The 18,517-nt window shown below is 37.6% G+C and overlaps 2 protein-coding genes across 5 annotated transcripts in view; both read right to left on the bottom strand.

Annotated features, from left to right (window-relative positions):
* The window catches only part of LOC136041804 (very-long-chain (3R)-3-hydroxyacyl-CoA dehydratase-like), a 52,106-nt gene extending 39,184 nt beyond the window's left edge, over positions 1–12,922 (bottom strand). The window contains exons 1-2 of the mRNA XM_065726561.1: positions 12,798–12,922; positions 1,237–1,353 (exon numbers count right to left, since the gene is read on the bottom strand). Of these exons, the coding sequence (XP_065582633.1) occupies positions 1,237–1,353; positions 12,798–12,878 (198 nt within the window). The 5' untranslated portion in view covers positions 12,879–12,922. The remainder of the gene's footprint in view (positions 1–1,236; positions 1,354–12,797) is intronic.
* A 3,512-nt stretch (positions 12,923–16,434) lies between these two features.
* LOC136041802 (KAT8 regulatory NSL complex subunit 1-like) overlaps positions 16,435–18,517 on the bottom strand; it is a 65,591-nt gene continuing 63,508 nt past the window's right edge. For all 4 annotated transcript variants that reach the window (XM_065726558.1, XM_065726557.1, XM_065726559.1 and 1 more), the window contains exon 12: positions 16,435–17,847. In XM_065726558.1, coding sequence (XP_065582630.1) covers positions 17,800–17,847 — 48 coding nt within the window. In that variant the 3' untranslated portion in view covers positions 16,435–17,799. The remainder of the gene's footprint in view (positions 17,848–18,517) is intronic.

The following is an 18,517-nucleotide window of genomic DNA, read 5'->3' as shown; positions in this document are numbered from 1 at the left end:
TTCGAATGAGCCCTCTCCCCGTCTTACAGAACCATTGGCTCGACATGATCACCCCTGGGGACCAAAAAAAAACGACAAAACACATAAATAAACCAGCATCCACAATTTTTTCTTCCAGCAAAAATGTAAAGTTCCACATTCTTGTAGGTAAGAGCTTGAAACCTCTAAAGGAGAGTTCTCTGATATGCTGGATGTGACGGTTTATTTTTCATTAAGATTGCATGATATTTTGGGGATGCTTTACTCTTTTTCGAAAATGAGGCATATTTTCTCAGGCTCGTAGCTTTTGATGGGCACCATTAAACTTTATGAATTTTATATATTTGTAATTAGAATTAAAAGCCAATTCTTTTGATATATCTATGGTCAACAAAATTCCGTTTTTTAGACTTTCAGTTACTGTTGAGTTGAGTTGCTCCCCACTTACAGATCATTACCGCGAACTCGTTGATAAACATATCCTTTTCATTTTTCTACTATTTTTTCTAACATGCACCTGTGCATTTTTTTTTTGTACTTTTGTTATTCTACTTGCCCTAGCCTTAGCAAAAACTTGTGAAGAATTTTGCCCCTTATTTTCTTTGTTTGGTGTCATGTTCAACTGGCAACCACTATTTATGTATCTAATGGTGCAATATTGCCCTTGTTTCAAGATGACCCTTTTACTGTTTATCAAACAGTTTGTGAAAACAAATTAGAAGTAAAGCTGTGCCAAAAATAACAGAAACTGTAAAAAAAAAATGAATTTATATAGCAATATGTACACCAATAGAATCTGTTTTTCATGGGGCGTTGAAATATGTACAATTCATCGATTTTTATTTAAAAAAGAAAAGCTGTTATCATAATAAAATTCGCGTCCTTTAAAAAAAAAGGCAGAAAACAAAGCCTGAGAGAGGGGTGGTCTTTAAATTACATCATCAAACAAAGCATATTGGGAAGCACTCGAGCATAAATTTGAAATCAACTGAAATATCAGGATTTGTATTCTTCTAAGAGGAAAAGCCATGGTTGCATGTTTATTTGCACTTTTTTTTATTAATTTTTTTCATGGGTGATAGTCTCAAACCAGTGGTAGCAAAATAATCGAAGAGGGCTCATTTGAACATAAATTCAATGGATTATTAATTCGGTACAATATCCCTGATGTTCTTGACTTGCTGAACAGTTAAAAGCTTTCTCTAAGAAATAGATATAAACCGTAAGTTCTGATCGTTTAATCAACTATTGACTTACGCCAGGATTTATGGACTCGAAGAAATTGAAGTGAAATGCGTATTTGTCTAATCCACAGGCACCAACTCCAGTTGCTTCAAATCTTAATGAGTCTTCCAGAAGCACAACATTTTCATCCTAAAAGGTGAGATACACATGAATTCAATAATAAATTATTTAAAAACTTGGAATAGCTTTATCTTCATTGTAAATTATATTGAGAAGTAAGACATGGTCAAAACAGCCAATAGACAAAATTATAATAACGAACAGTTTTGATGGTTAGCTAAGAGAGAATTTCAACTTTCTGTGAGAGTGAGGGTCAATAGCTATAATGAAATTCTTATTTTATAATGTGCATGTATTTCTACTAATCAGATCATCATGTTTCCTTTCATCATGTTCTCAAATTTTGAGAACAAAATGGTAACTGTACAGTTGCATATCTATAACAAGAGCTTATATGGCACTTGTGACGAGGCAAGAAGAGCTAAGAGCCAAGAGCTCATATGGTATGAGCTCTAACAAAATTCTAAGAATCAATAGATTGATTTGAAAGGAAAATCAGAGGCTTATTGCCGGTCAGGATTTAAAATAAGACCTCTGAGTCACGATGTCCTTCTAAATATCAAAATTCATTAAGATCCCATCACCCACTCGTAAGTTATAAATACCTAATTTTTTCTAATTTTTACTCTCCCTTTAGCCCCCCAGATGGTCGAATCTGGGAAAACGACTTTATCAAGTCAATTTGTTCAGCTCCCTGACACGCCTACCAATTTTCATCGTCCTAGCACGTCCAGAAGCACCAAACTCGCCAAATCACTGAACCCCTCCCCCCAACTCCCCCAAAGAGAGCGAATCCAGTATGGTTACGTCAATCACGTATCAAGGACATTTACTTATTCTATCCACCAAGCTTCATCCCGATTCCTCCACTCCAAGTGTTTTCCAAGATTTCCCTGCTCCAACTCTCCCCAATGTCAAAAGATCTGGTCGGGATTTGAAATAAGAGCTCTGAGACATGAATTCCTTCTAAATATCAAATTTCATCAAGATCCGATCAACCTATTCGTAAGATAAAAGTACCCCAATTTTCACGTTTTCTAAGAATTCCGGTTTCCCCCTCCAACTCCCCCCAATGTCACAGGATCTGGTCAGGATTTAAAATTAGAGCTTTAAAGCATGAGATCCTTCCAAATATCAAACTTAATTCAGATCTGATCACTCTTTCGTAAGTTACAAATACCTCAATTTTCAAAATTACCCCACCCCCCAGCTCCACCAAAGAGAGCAGATCCGGTCCGGTTATGCCAGTCACGTATCTTAGACAGGTTTTTATTCTTCCCATCCAGTTTCATCCTGATCTCTCTGCTTTAAGCATTTTCTAAGATTTCCGGTCCCCCCAACTGCCCCCCCCCCCCCAATGACGCTGGATCCGGTTGAGATTTAAAATAAGAGATCTGAGTTACGAGGTCCTTCTAAATATGAAGTTTCATGAAGATCTGATCACTCCTTCGTAAGTTCGTGAGTATTAACCAAGTGACATATAGCGATCGCAAATTCTGTTGGTCTGTCTGTCGGTCTGTCCTGGTTTTGCTACTTTAGTCACTTCCGGGTAAGCTAGGACGATGACATTTGGCAGGCGAATCGGGGATCGGACCAAATTAAATTAGAAATAGTCAGTTTCCCGATTTGACCATCTGGGGGGGGGGGGATGGATGGCCGGTTAATGTGGAAAAAATAGAAAAAATGAAGTATTTTTAACTTACGAACGGGTGATGGGATCTTAATGAAATTTGATATTTGGAAGGATATCGTGTCTCAGAGCTCTTATTTTACACCTCGACCAGATCCGTTGACATTGGGGGGAGTTGGAGGGGGGAACCTAAGATCTTGGAAAACGCTTAGAGTGGAGGAATCGGGACGAAACTTGGTGGGAAAAATAATCAGAAGTCCTAAATACGTGATTGACATAACCGGAATGGATCTGCTCTGTTTGGGGGAGTTTGGGGCGGGGGAGGATTAATTCTAAAAAATTAGAAAAAATGGGGTATTTATAACTTACGAAGCAGTGATCGGATCTTAATGAAATTTGAAGTTTGGGAGGATATCGTGTCTCATAGCTCTTACTTTAAATCCCGACTGGATCCAGTGACATTGGGGGAAATTGATAGGGGGAACCTAAAATATTGGAAAACGCTTTGAGTGGAGGGATCGGGATGAGACTTGGTGGGAAAAATGAGCACAAGTCCTAGATACGTGATTGACATAGCCGGAACGGATCCGCTCTCTTTGGGTGAGTTTGGGGGGGGGGGGGTTAATTCTGAATAATTAGAAAAAATTAGGTATTTTTAACTTACAAAGGAGTTATCGGATCTTAATTAAATTTGATGTTTGGAAGGATATCGTATCTCGGAGCTCTTATTTTAAATCCCAACCAGATCTGGTGACATTGGGGGGAGTTGGGGGGGACCTAAAATCTTGGAAAACGCTTAGAGTGGAGGGATCGGGATGAAACTTGGTGTAAAAATAATAATAAGTCCTAGATACGTGATTGACATAACCGAAACGGATTCGCTCTCTTCGGGAAAGTTGGGGGGAGGAGGGTTAATTCTGAAAAGTTAAAAAAGTGAGGTATTTTTAACTTACGAAGGAGTGATCGGATCTTAATGAAATTTAATATTTGAAAGGATATCATGTCTCTAAGCTCTTATTTTAAATCCCGATCGGATCCGGGAAAGGGTAAGTTGGGGGGCGGAACCTAAAATCTTGGAAAATGCTTAGAGTGGAGGGATCGGGATAAAACTTGGTGGGAAAAATAAGCACAAGTCCTAGATACGGGATTGACATAGCCGGAACGGATCTGCTCTCTTTGGGGGAGTTGGGGGAGGGAGGGTTAATTCTAAAAAATTAGAAAAAGAGATTACGAAAGAGTGATCGTATCTTAATGGAATTTCATATTTAGAAGGGCCTCGAAACTCAGACCTCTTATTTTAAATCCCGACCGGATCCAGTGTCATTAGGGGAGTGGACCAGAAATCTCGGAAAACACTTAAAGCGGAGAGATCAGGATGAAACTTGGTGGAAAGAATAAGCACAAGTCCAAGATAGGTGACTGACATAACCGGACCGGGATCCACTCTCTTTGGTGGAGTTGGGGGGGGGAGTAATTCGGAAAAATTTAAAACATTAGGTATTTGTAACTTACAAACGGGTGATCATATCTTAATGAAATTTGATATCTAGAAGAATCTTGTGCTTTAGAACTCTCTTTTCAAATCCCGACCAGATCCGGTGATATTAAAGGGAGTTGGAGGGAGAAACGAGAATTCTTGAAAACGTGAAAATCGAGGTATCTTACGAATGGGTGATCGGATCTTAATGAAACTTGATATATAGAAGAATCTTATGTCTCAGATGCTCCATTTTCAATTCGAATCGGATCCGGGAGCATAGGGGGTTGGAGGGGGGAAACAGAAATCTTGGAAAACGCTTAGAGTGGAGAGATGGGGATGAAACTTGATGGGAAGAATAAGCACAAGTTATAGACACGAGATTCCATTAGGTTCTTCAGAATATAAAGAGCTGGAAAAGAACTGAGTGGAAATGTTATGAAGCAATGAATAGTCTGCCATCCAAAGGAAATAGAGTTACTCTGATGTAAGTCTCTAGATGCTTGGTGATTGAAGGTAATGAGATAGCAGATGAAGCAGCCAAGATTGGAAAATTACCAAAAGGTTAGGGACAATGACCTTTCATTCCCATCTCTCAGGGCTGCTGAAAATCAGCAATAATGAGTTGGAGTATTGGAAGAATGGAACAGAATTGGCACAGAAAGGCGGGATAAAATGAAGCAAAGGAGATGCTTCCAAGGTTTAACCCCATGCTGACTAAATATGTACAGTACTTCAGCAAAAAAACGTTGGTGTCAAGAATGGTAACTGAAGCCACAAGAAGTATTGGAAATTTTGAGATACCCCTTGCCAATATTGGGGAGGGCTAATTCACCATTTTGACAAATATGTAAGATGTCATGAAAACATGGAGACATCTTGTTTCCATAAGAGGTATTGAAAAAATTGGGAAGCACCTTGCCAATATTGGGGAGGGCTAATTCTCCATTTTGCCAAAAATGTAAGATGGCCATGGAATCAAGGAGACATCTGGTAGAAGAATGTCAAGAAAGGAGCAGACATCAGATAGAAATTGTTTATGAGTTAGATGTTAAGCTGGAGGACACAGTAGGGGAAGAAAGAGTTTGACAGCTAGATGGAAAACATGTGATAAGGGTGGGGGTCCAAATTCACTTTTCTTATCCAACCAATAATCATATGTACTTTTTAATATGGAGGCAATGGACCTGTTCAGCCTGAGCCTTGACCCAGAGTGTATGGTTCTGCCTCACCCTTAAAGTCCCCTAGAAAGGCATTTAAATTACTTAAACCCCCTCCTTCTCCCTCTAAGGTATACTTACCTTTCATAATCTTTGTCTTGTAAAGGAGAAACCTTGAAAAATAGATCTACCTCTTAGGCACAAAAAAAGTGTTCTGAGACTCATACCTTTGCTAAATCATAATTTATAAGTTTTTATAGATTTGTAAATCAACATCTTAAATAGAGTGAGAAAATCTTTATATTGCTTACTTTTCTTAAATCACACTTGCAAGCAATAGGATGATCTTGTAGTCACTGACCAGTGATGAGAGAGTGTGCTTACTGATCAGGTGAGTCGCAAACTAATTGCTGGGCTTATTACACCATTCCTTGTATACTGATGATTTGAATGACTAAATACTGGCAGAGGAGACTGTTTCCTGAGAAGACCTTGAGTTGGCATGTTTGTGTTTTGATCATGTCCTCTTGTTCTTGAAAAGACATCTGGTTGAAAGATATTTGGAGTAAGTTGTTTATCATTGAGCAGCTTGAATGTCATAATCATATCCCCTCTCTTTTGGCAATAAGTGAGTGAGGGTAAGCTCAATTTTTCCAGCTGATAGGGGTGGGAAATGTCACAGAAACCTTTTTTGTATTTAGCTGTACAGCTGTGAACTAATTCTAGAGTTTCTTGGTCTAATTCATTAATTTGGTTGGCAATGTATTTCACAAACTCTAGTAGGCTGAGTTAAACCTTTATAGAGCTTTGAAACAGCTAAAGAGGAGCAACTACTGAAAGTTCTCTTGAATCAAGGAGGCACACTCATGCCTCTTTAAAGAGGCGAACCACGACAATGTTAAGCGATCTTTGGTTCCAGTGGTCGCAGAGGGATGGGGAGGGATGCATTTCGTAGCCCGAACTCCAACTAAGAAACCTGCCAAATTTCATTCCCTCCGATTTTTCCTTCGTGGGGAAAATCTGGCCGAAAGTTTCGACCCCCCAACCCCAGCCCCCCTTTAACGTAGTCCGATCGGGCTGAAATTCACAAGTTAAGGTCCCCTAGGTCCCAGGAGCTTATTCGCGAAATTTCAGCTCGATCCGATAACTCCTTCCCTGTTTTCCAGAAACCACGCATAGCCACATAATGTTCATGTTCTTTTTTTTTCGCCACGCCTACAGGTCACAGCCGACATCGGATCTGGGTGTACGAAGACTCATTCGACGCGGAATTCTCCGAGTAATTTTGCTTGAAAGTTTCGTCGGAAAATCTTAACCCCCTGATTTTCTAGCTTAGAAAAACCCCATTTCCCCATAAGAGCCCATGTTAAGTTTTTTGTTGTTAAAAGTTACGAATTTCAACATCAAGTACATCAAAATGATCAGCTCGACATGGTGAGACTGACTGAAAGCTTCAAAAAATTCTGTCTTAATCCGTAAAATTTTTATTTGAGAAAAATGACAGAAACCCTTTTTTTTTCTGCCACGCCTACAGGTCACAGCCGACATCGGATCTGGGTGTACAAAGACTCATTCGACGCGGAATTCTCCGAGTAATTTTCCTGGAAAGTTTCGTTGGAAAATCTTAACCCCCCGACTTTCTAGCTTAGAAAAACCCATTTCCCCATTGAAGGTAAAATTTTCTCTGGTAATAACATCACTTGTTTGAAAAATTCTTACACTAACAGCAGCTTGGCGCCGCGGAAGCGTGCTGGGCCCATAAACCAGAGGTCGGTGGATCGAAACCGCTAGCTGCTAACTTTTTATAATTTGTAAAATTAGGTAATTTTGTCAGTTTGAATTTATTGATACAGAAAGGGAGAAAATAAACATGGAAACATGTGATCAGAATTACATACTGGAATGTTCACAAGAATTTATACTGAAGCGGGGGTAAGGCTTGATGGAAGCAAGTTAAAAGAACCATTTAAATTGATTTCCTAATTGAAGCCGTTGGTGAAATTTTCTATTGTAATAACTTGTTTGATAACAAGCATAACAGCAGCTTGGCTCAACAGAAGCGCGCTGGGCCCATAAACCGGAGGCGGGTGGGTAAAAACCACTAGCTGCTAAATTTTTAATTAAGCTGCTAAACTATTAAAATTATCAGAATTAGATAATTTTGTCAGTTTGAATTTATTGATACAGAAAGCGAGAAAATAAACATGGAAAATTATTATTAAATTACATCCACCATGGATTGTAGAAAAACGTACAGAAATAATATGAAAAAAACTTCGTTTTCTTAAAGGGCTAAAGAGGCCGCGTCCCAAAGTCGAAACCTTAAAACGTAAAGGAATTAGGAGGGGCAGTTGGGGGGCTGCCACCCCCCAAACCCCCCGCTTTTAAAGACTCTTTTGTACAGGTTTTTTGTTGTGGGGGCTGCCGCCCCCCTAGCCCCCCGCTCTTGGCTTCGGAAAGGCCCTCTTTTAATTAACAAAAAATTGAAATGAATGAATAATGGAATAACTTCGAAAAATGTTAAACACAAGAGGACAGGAGAACCATTGCGCCGAAACTAGTAATTAGTAATAATGAAGTTGACCACTCCATTTACATTTTAACATAATTATTGAAACTGTTTCCCAGACACAGAGCACACAAGCTAAGAGCTGGGGGTTTGTTGGTGTACAACAAAAAACCTGTACAAAAGAGTCTTTAAAAGCGGGGGGTTTGAGGGCGGCAGCCCCCCACCTGCCTCCCCTAATTCCTGTACGTTTTAAGGTTCGACTTTGGGACGCAGCCTCTTTAAATCTTTAAGAAAACGAAGTTTTTTCATATTATATAGCAAGAGTCTGAATAGTCTTTGCAGCAACAGTAAGGGCATGCAAACTAAACTTTAGCAGTTTGCCAACTAATAGATTCAGGTCATGATTAGCATGACAACTGACAATAGGTCACCTTGTTTTGTCCATTGACTAGATTAAATATTTTGCTTGAGTTTTTTTCAAATTTGTTAACTTTGCATTTCTAGACATTAAACTTCAGCTTTCAAGTCCTTGTGCAGCAAGTAAATGAGTTAAAGTGTGCTTGAATGGTTTCTAATTTTTTTTTCTGAACTTTCAGCTGAACCAAATACTTTTCAATGGTCTGAATAAAAGCTTATTTAATTTTGATGGTAGAAGGTATGTTATTAATGAAAATATTCAATAAAGTTGGGCCAAGGACTGTGTCTTGAGGTACTCCACTTCTCACTTCCACAACACCAGAGAGAAATGACTGCCCATTTTCCCCAAACCCTATAACTGCTTGTTTCCTACTGCTAAGGAAAAGCACTACCCAGTTAATAGTTTATGTATTAATACCAATAGCTTCTAGCTTAATATACATTCTTCTGTGACACACCTTATCAAATGCTTTTACTAAGTCCAGAAAAACCTTATCAACTCAGAAAACCCTTGTCTATAAGCTCAGTGACATATTCAGATCCATTAATGAGGTTGGTCTCAAGTGATCTAGTAGAATGGAAAACCATGCTGGCATGAGGACAACAGCTTACCATGAGTCAGGTGTCAAATGACTGTGAAGTTGACTATGCTGTCAAGTATTTTTCCCATAACAGAGGTGATACTGATTATTTGGTAATTAACTGCCTCATCTCTATTACCACTAATTTGCACAAGGTCTGTATGCTAACTTCCATTCTGTAGGTATATACTTTAAATCTAGAAAAGCTGGGTAAGAGGAATAGACAATTCAGCTTTTGCTTCTTTTAGTAGTCAAGGGTGAATGCCATCTGGTCTAACTGACTTATTTGCATTAAGACAGGTTTCAAGTTCAAATCTGCTGACAGTAATAGTCAAAATTACACTTATAATGTTGTACTTTGTGGGATCTGGGAGTGGAGCACTGTCAACAAGTGTGAAAAGACTAGCAAATTGATGACTAAGGAAATTTGCTATTGCTTGGGATCATGAATTTTACATCCCTTTTGTATCAGCTGGGTAACTGCATGTCTTCCAGGCTTTTTACCTCAGGTATAATTCCAAAAAAATTTATGATTTGATTTAGCTGATGCCTCCTCATACTGCTCATATATCTTTCTACAGATATTTTTCACAGGGTTACATACTTGTTTGTATCTTTGGTAATTATTACAAAAAGAGAAATCACCAATGCAACAGCACAAACACATAAAAAAAGAGACAGAAGGAGAAAAGGAAGACTGTTTTCCTAAATTAGTGATTAATATAGACCAGCACTTGAATGAGGCCTTAACCCTAATCATCCATACAATCACATAGGTCAAACAGCATAGCCATACACAATCAACCATAAAGAATAATCCATGGACAGGCAGTCATGTCGTCAATAAGTATAAGTTGTCATTTACCAAACAACAGAAACAATAAAGACAAATAATTCAGAGGCAACAACCCAACACAAGGGCTCATCAGGAGAATACACTTGCCTATAGGGTTTTGGCACTTTAAATTCTGTGAATACAACCTCCAAAGCTTGTTTCCCATTTCCTAGACATTTTTAAGTCTTCTGACATATCAACTTTGTAGATGAATGTTGACAAAATCAATCAATAAATTTTAAGTGGCACACTATGAATCTTCTATACTCATTGAATCAATGAAGGTCCAATTATATTCTGTTAGTTCCTTTTGGATTAGACTATAATCTGTATACACATGTTTTCTAAGTATTCAATGTTTTTTGGCATTGTATAAATCAACAGCTTATGATGATATGGCTACTTGCACTGAGTAGTGGTAAAGGTGCTATGCCAGGACTGATCCAATTACTACTAATCAGAACAAGATCCAGCAACAAAGGCATTGGGCCATCCCTGTATCTAGTTAGGAATTTTACAGTGTGGTACAAAGAATGTTTTTTAGACATTCAAGGAAAAGCTTAACAGAGTCATAGTAGCTATAGTAGGCTGAAGCAGTTTTAGCATCTTACTGATAATTTTCTTAATTTAGGCTTCACTAATACCAGATCTGGTGCTACCTTTGTAACCTGGTCACTTCTATTCACAACCCAAATGCCTGGTCATTTTTGTGAGAAGATTGACTCAGATTTGCTTATATCTAGGGAATCAGTACACAACCACACTATTACAAACATGGCTGCTCATTGCAGCTAGTTCCTTGTCCAAATTATGGTCATAAGCAGCAGACTTGTTTGTTGCCATTTTGGGCTTTCATGGGATCTTTTTGGTGGCATTGTTAACAGTATTTGATATTAACTAAAAACAAATGCTGGCCTAAGTAGAGATTGGTGCTAGGCTCATAGCCTATGATCAATAAAACACAATCACAATTTCTAAAATTTTACATGGCTTAAAATTCTACTGAATGAATAGGAATTGCATTAAAAAATCTAGACCCAATTAAAAAGATTAAATAAGCTACCTAAATCTTCTAAACCCTAGAAATGAAAATCAGAATAACATATTAGATTAATAGAGCCTCCCTACTTCCCAGGATGTATTTTAGGCCCAGGATTCATTCCTGAAAGCTTTACTCATTTAACTCAACTGTTTCCCTGGACAACCATAGGCCTCTAAACTAGAGCTTTGCCAGTAGTAAGAGATTTTACCAGAACTTCATAGTAATTTGGGCTATATATTTGCATATTGGTGAGAATAGGGGTAAATAAAGTGACATGGTTTTAGAAATGATATAAATGAGTAGGCCTAGGCTATTTAAGACTTTTAAAAGTAGTTTCCACAAATATAAAGTGTTTTTTCACTGGGAGGATTCCAAATACTAAACAAGAACACAGAGTAGGGGTAAAAGCAGAGGCGCCATTTGGGCCAAATCTTGGGGTGGGCATGAACTCCATCTTGGCCCCCCTGACTCACTCTGTGTCACATAAGAAAGCATGCAGGTTTTGGCAGCACACCAATTAAATATTCTAATTAGAAATGCATTTTCAGCACCCATATGTTGCTTGGAAATGTACTGTAACTGAATGTGGAACTCAGCCACACTGACTTCTAAGATTAATTATAACATCAAAGATCACAGTCAATGAGGTAAAGTGATTAAACTTAAAGTGGAAGATTCAACCAGACTACAGGCTGGCCTTCCTTAGCAAGAGACTTCCTTGTTTAAGTAAACAATATGTCAGTGAAAGTAATCTTCATTAACGTGCTGAGGGTTATAACCAAAATCTTGGTTTTCCTTCAGCAGAAATCTTTCACATCAAATATATTTACAAAAAGGAAAAACATAACAAGAGAAAAAAATATTACAACACTCAAGGTAACAAGGGGAACCACCAAGGTTTTGTCTTTTCAAAATTATCAACAAGCTGGTTGTAGTCCAATTTTTACTAAATCCTTCTCTACAAACAACAAAAGGAGGTGACTGAGACAACTGTCTCCTGTTGTAGACTGTAGGTAGTTTTTCACTATTTCTAGGCTAGAAAACAAATGCTCATTGCTTGCTGTTATCACAGGAAGTGTGGCAGCAATACAAAGTACTTTATTACTTCTGAGTAAGCCACTGGTAATGCCTGAAGATGGTCAACAATGTCTAGGAAGTTTTCTGGCTTTTTCTCCTCATCAAGCAAGAAATGCTTGGCAATACCAGCTTGAGATTTGATAAGAATTTTGTCAATATTCAGCTTGCTGTAAAGAGCAGAAAAACGCTTGAGCAACTCTGTGTCCATAAACTTGATCAAGCTTGGATCTAAGGCTTTGAGTGTGCTCAGCACTGGCAAGTTATCTGTGAACCTTTTGTCAAATTTGGCTAGTAGACAGTCAAAAGTCTTGGAGTACTCTTGCTTCACTTTATCCACCAAAGTAGTAGTCCAATTTAGAGATTGGATGAAGTTCTTTCCTAGTGTTGAGGCTGTCACAAATTGTTTCAGATGCTTGGTGATCTTTAGAGTTCTGATGCTAATGGCTATTAATACCTTTATATTTACCTAACTAAAAAGTTAATAGGCTTAATGATGTCAAGTCTTCCACTTCTCTCTGTGCTCTTGTCTTTAGAGTCTTATGGTAGTGTTGGCCTACAAAGGGCAAAGGGCCCTTTGTGGTGGAAAATCTGGTGTGGGCATTTTCCTACCCCTGACCCCCCCCAAATGGCGCCTCTGGGTAAAAGCTTCAAAAAACCTTCCCAGGACAGAGTTTAGACTAGGATCTAGAACATTTCCTGGAAATTTATTCACTGACCTCAATTGCTTTTGAGATAGCAAAGAGTACATTACTTGGGATTTACAATAAAAAAATATGTAAAATCACCTTTACATCCCTCAGTTCAACTCTGAGAAATATATCTTTCTGGTTTTGAGCCCAATAAACTATAGGATTTAAAGCAACCATGTTGGCTTTTTAATGTTTAAAGTCTTTGCTAAAATAGTGACATCTACATATACAATTTGCTCTCGATAATTTGAAACTCAAGGGACCAGAGGAAAAGTTCAAATTACCGAGATGCTCAAAATAACAAGAGTTAAAATAATCAAGAAGGAACAAGAAAAAATTTAATACAAACAAGTGCTTTATTGAAAATATAAACTCTTCTATTTAACTTCTTAAAAACTATGTGGGCGAAGAAACGATTTTGCAAAGTAATCAGTGATTTTCTTCTTTTTTTATGAAGCGACTCTCATCTTACATTGTCCAAATTCATTTTTAAAAATGATGAGAGCTATAAAGGAATTCTCACTCGTTTCTGTACTGAGAGCTAGTAACTTAAGATATTGATGAATAGTCTTGCCTTGCTTAATGTAACTGGAGTAAGTGTTGTTGATTGGGGTTTGACGCGTTCGATCAATAGGTCATTTGCATTCGTATTATATTACAATATAATTTTCACCATATAATAAAGGAATATTACACACAGGAAAAATTTTCAGGCTTTTGTTTTTTCAACTAAAAAGGATCCGATTGGATCCGGTGACATTGGGGGGGGGGACTAAAATCTTGGAACACTTAGAGTGGAGAGATAGGGATGAAACTCTCTTTAGGGGAAGTTAGGGGGAAGGATTAATTATAAAAAAAATGAGGTATTTTTAACTTACGAAGGAGTGATCGGATCTTAATGAAATTTACTATTTAGAAAGACCTCGTAACTCAGATTTCGAGAGAAAGCGTGTTTTTAGGAGAGGACAGGATCATTCAAACGAATCTTCACTGCTAGAATAATAATAACTGAAAAGTCTATTTAAAAAGATCCTCCATTAGAAAGAATTATGAACAGGCATTTGATTAAGCTCATAGAAAAGCTGTAGTGAAGATCCTATCCTTGTATAATATACATGATAGGTATATTAAAGTAATTTGCGCTATACATGAGAATAAGATTGCTTAGGATGAGGTAGGAAGCGAGTTTAGTAGTTAGTTAAGTGTGGAAACTTGGCAAGGCAGGTAGAAAGCGAGTTTACTAGTTAGTTAAGTTTGGAAACTTGGCAAGGTATAATGCCTTTTTTTATCATCAGTAATGAAATGTAATATCCTTTTTTTCATTTGTGTCAGAGAACTTCATTTACTCTTTATGCTCTATATTCGTAAGAATATTCCCATATTCGTAAGAAATTAGAGTCCAAAGTTGCATTTTTACGATTCAAAAATTATTCAGAAACAACAAAAACAAGAGCAAAGAGCTCATATGGCACCTGTGACGAGGTCGGAAGAGTCAAGAACTCATATTGTATGAGCTCTAGCGAAATACTAAGAATCGACGATTGTTTTAAAAGGAAAATCAGAGGCTTAATGCCGGTCGGGATTTAAAATAAGAGCTCTGAGTCACGAGGTCCTTCTAAATATTAAAATTCATTAAGATCCCATTACCCACTCCTAAGTTAAAAATACCTCAATTTTTATAATTTTTCCTCTCCCTTCAGCCCCCCAGATGATCGAATTAGGGAAAACGACTTTATCAAGTCAATTTGTGCAGCTCCCTGCCACGTCTACCTATTTTCATCGTCCTAGCACGTCCAGAAGCACCAAACTCGCCAAGGAACTGAACCCCACCCCCTAACTCCCCCAGAGAGAGCGAATCCAGTCTGGTTACGTCAATCACGTATCTACGAAATTTATCAACATTTTCCAAGATTTCCGGTTTCCCCTCCAACTCCCCCCCCCAATGTCAACAGATCTGGTCAAGATTTGAAATAAGAGCTCTGTGACATGAGCTACTTCTAAATATCAAATTTCATTAAGATCCGGTCACCCGTTCTTAGGTTAAAAATACCTCAATTTTTCCAAGTTAACGATCCCCAGCTCCCCCAAAGAGAACAGATCCGTTCCAATTACGTCAATCACGTATCTATAACTTGTGCTTATTCTTCCCATCAAGTTTCATCCCGATCTCTCCACTCTAAACGTTTTCCAAGATTTCCGGTTTCCAAGACTTCTGTTTCCCCCCTCCAACCCATTATATCCCCGGATCCGATTCGAATTGAAAATGGACCACCTGAGACATAAGATTCTTCTATGTGTCAAGTTTCATTAAGATCCGATTACCCATTCGTAAGATACCTCGATTTTCACGTTTTCCAAGAATTCCGGTTTCCCCCTCCAACTCCCCCCAATGTCACCGGATCTGGTTGGGATTTAAAATGAGAGTTCTAAAGCACAATATCCTTCTAAATATCAAATTTTATTAAGATCTGATTACCCGTTTGTAAATTACAAATACATCATTTTTCTAATTTTTCCAAATTACACCCCCCCCCCCCCCCAACTCCACCAAAGAGAGCGAATCCGGTCTGGGTATATCAGTTACGTATCTTGAACTTGTGCTTATTCTTCCCACCAAGTTTCATTCTGATCTCTCCACTTTAAGCGTTTTTTTTTTAATTTTCGGTCCCCCCCCCCCAATGATACTGGATCCGGTCGGGATTTACTAAGAGATCTGAGCTACGAGGTCCTTCTAAATATGAAATTTCATTGAGATCCGATCCCTCCTTCGTAAGTTAAAAATGTCTTATTTTTTAAGAATCAACCCTCCCCCCCAAAGAGTTTCATCCCGATCCCTCCACTCTAAGTGTTTTCAAAGATTTTAGGTACCCCCCCCCCCCCCAATGTCACCGGATCCAATCGGGATTTAAAATAAGAGCTCTGAGACACGATATCCTTCTAAACATCAAATTCCATTAAGATCCGATCACCCGTTCGTAAGTTAAAAATATTTCAGTTTTTTCAAATTTTTTCGATTTGACCGTCCCCCCACTCTCCCCTCCAGATGGTCGAATCGGGCAAAGGACAATTTCTAATTTAATCTGGTCTGGTTCCTGATACATCTTGCCAAATTTCATCGTCCTAGCTTACCTGGAAGTGCCTAAAGTAGCAAAACCGGGACAGACAGACAGACCGACCGACCGACAGAATTTGCGATCGCTATTATGTCACTGGGTGGATACCAAGTGCCGTAAAAAACGTACACTGGGGGTTTGCATATCAATCTAACAGTCTCGAGATATAATGTCAGTGATTTCTCACCGTCACATAATTGAGTCTTCATGTATTTAGGTAGATTCCAATTTAGATCTGTTAAAATTGGCTTCTAAGGATTATTTAATATTTGGTAGTCAGACTGTCTGGTGCTGCTTTTTGATATTATTCCTCATTTCAGTGGAATATTCTTACGAATATAAAACATAAAGAGCAAATGAAGTTCTGACCCTAAAACCTAATAAATGACGCGTCTGCTCAATCGATTCGGCTCCAAATAGCTCATTAGATAACATTTTTCATGGGAGCTAGCTTGATTTCCATGGGAGCGACAAATAAGGCAGTTTTTCGCCAGTCAGAAACCTGTGAGTCTCTCTGGTGGAGCATAGAGAAGAAATTCTGGAAGCTCCATTCAATTACACCAACAACAAGTCTCTCTGGAGATCCATCACTGTTGTTTGTAAATTTTATCATACACATGTTCAACTTGACATTTTATTTTAATTAATAAAAAAATCAAAGAAGCACAACTGAATTTAAAGGAACAATTAAACTCTTATACACCTATATAGATTCAGGTAAATATACTATTATTAAGGCATTATGAAACAAATCAGCAATAAATCATAGCGACATTTACTTTTCGCATTAAAAAAAGAACGAAAAACCGATTAACTTAGGTACTTTGATTTAAAATGTAAACTAACCCAACTATTTTTAATTCAATCAAAATATATGAACAGTTGCACGAAATATTTACAAGTGTAACTAGGCAGTTAGATCGACGAATGAATTACTATCTCGTTGAAAAAAAAAAAAAAAAAAGAGCAAAAAATCCACCTTCGCTTATAAAATAAAGCCGGTCGTCCATTCGTCGAACAAAAGCAATAGCTTTACAAACAAATATATTCCGTCTTTTTTTTTGGGTACAACATCCTTACACACTGATCAAGTAAGTGATATTTTATCTCAAGAACCGGGTGATTCATTAATAAAAATAGTTACCCTAGTGAAGCTATGCTGTCGCAATGGAGCCTTTTATACAGAACAGGCAGGCATAATTTTAGATAATTAGCAACACTAAAAAATCTTGCAAAGCAGCGTTTGATTTTTTTTTTTCTTAGCATTTGAATAAATAATTCAATTTAATAGAATAATCTATTCTTGATTAATTGATTATTAGAAAGAAAATAGAGTATATGGCTTACAATTATGCATCCACACATAAAAAAGAAGTATCCGATTGAACAAAATTAAAACAGAATATTATCTAATATATTTAAAGTGTGACCCTATAGATCATGTTATGATCTATTCAGAGTTTCACACTGAAACTCTCCCAGTAATTTCTATTAAAAACTATTTAAGCATTATAATTTGTCTTGAAGAAAACATAATCAAATTTGATTGCTCATTTTTCCAAGCAGTCAGTGAAAATAGAACCTTGTACAAGACCCTCTTTTTTATTCTGGATTATGAGAAGAAGAAAAACATTAATCTGTACCTGCATCAGCAACCCAACCCCATTCTTTTCTTTTGTGAAAGTTCCTTTATTTAAAAAAGAAAGAAAAAGATGGAAAAAGATTCTAGGACTCCTACTAACTAATATTATTTTCAACAAAATTAAACAAAAGGACTTTGGAACATAACAGATGGAAATCAACCCGAAGCAACGTCATCCTATGCATATTGTTTGGTTTTGACTCGACCAAAATAGCCTACACTCGCACCAGCTTCTGAGCGGTTTTTAGGACTTGAATCATCTTTCATTTTGACTTTGACACACGATTAAACGATAGCCAACAGTGTTGCAGAATAGTTCAAGAAGCCATCATCTAAAATATTGTCATTTGTCATCGTCACTTTCTCCATAGCTCATCCATTCTTCTGCAATCTAGAAAAAAATAAAAGATAAAATGGTATTATATCGACTATGACAATTACAAGACATTCTACAATTCAGTCTTTTGTATTCCATCCTCTCTCTCTCTCTCTCTAATATCAATACGTGCGTCCTCTCTTAGAAATACTGACTATCAAACAATTCGTGGTAACGAACTGTAAGTGAGGAGCGACTCGGCTCAACAGTAAACAAAACTCGAAAAAACGGAAGTTTGATACAAATAGATACATCAAAAGAATCGGATTTTTATGCTCATTTTTAAATATATAAGTTTCATCAACTTTAGTCCTACCCATCAAAAGTTACGAGCCTGAGAAAATTTGCCTTATTTTCAAAAAGAGGAGGAAACACCCCTTAAAAGTAATAAAACCTCAATGAAAATCACACCATCAGATTCAGCGTATCAGAGAACCAAACTGTAGAGATTCCAAAATCCAATCTGCAAAAATGTAGAATTTTTTTTGCCAGAAGAAAGATCACGGATGCGTGTTTATTATTTTTTTCCAGGATTGGATCATACGACTCAGTGGTCCTAGAATGTCGCGACAGGGTTCATTCGAACGAAAATTAGAAGCTCTAGGGTCCTTTTTAAGTGACCAAAATTGGAGGGCAACTAGGCCACCTCCCACGCTCATTTTTTTCCCAGTCACCGGATCAAAAC

The sequence above is a fragment of the Artemia franciscana genome, unplaced genomic scaffold (genome assembly GCF_032884065.1).
Source record: "Artemia franciscana unplaced genomic scaffold, ASM3288406v1 PGA_scaffold_38, whole genome shotgun sequence".
NCBI lineage: Eukaryota > Metazoa > Arthropoda > Branchiopoda > Anostraca > Artemiidae > Artemia > Artemia franciscana.
Note: the sequence above shows the minus strand (reverse complement) of the source record. Positions and strands in the feature narration are given on the sequence as shown.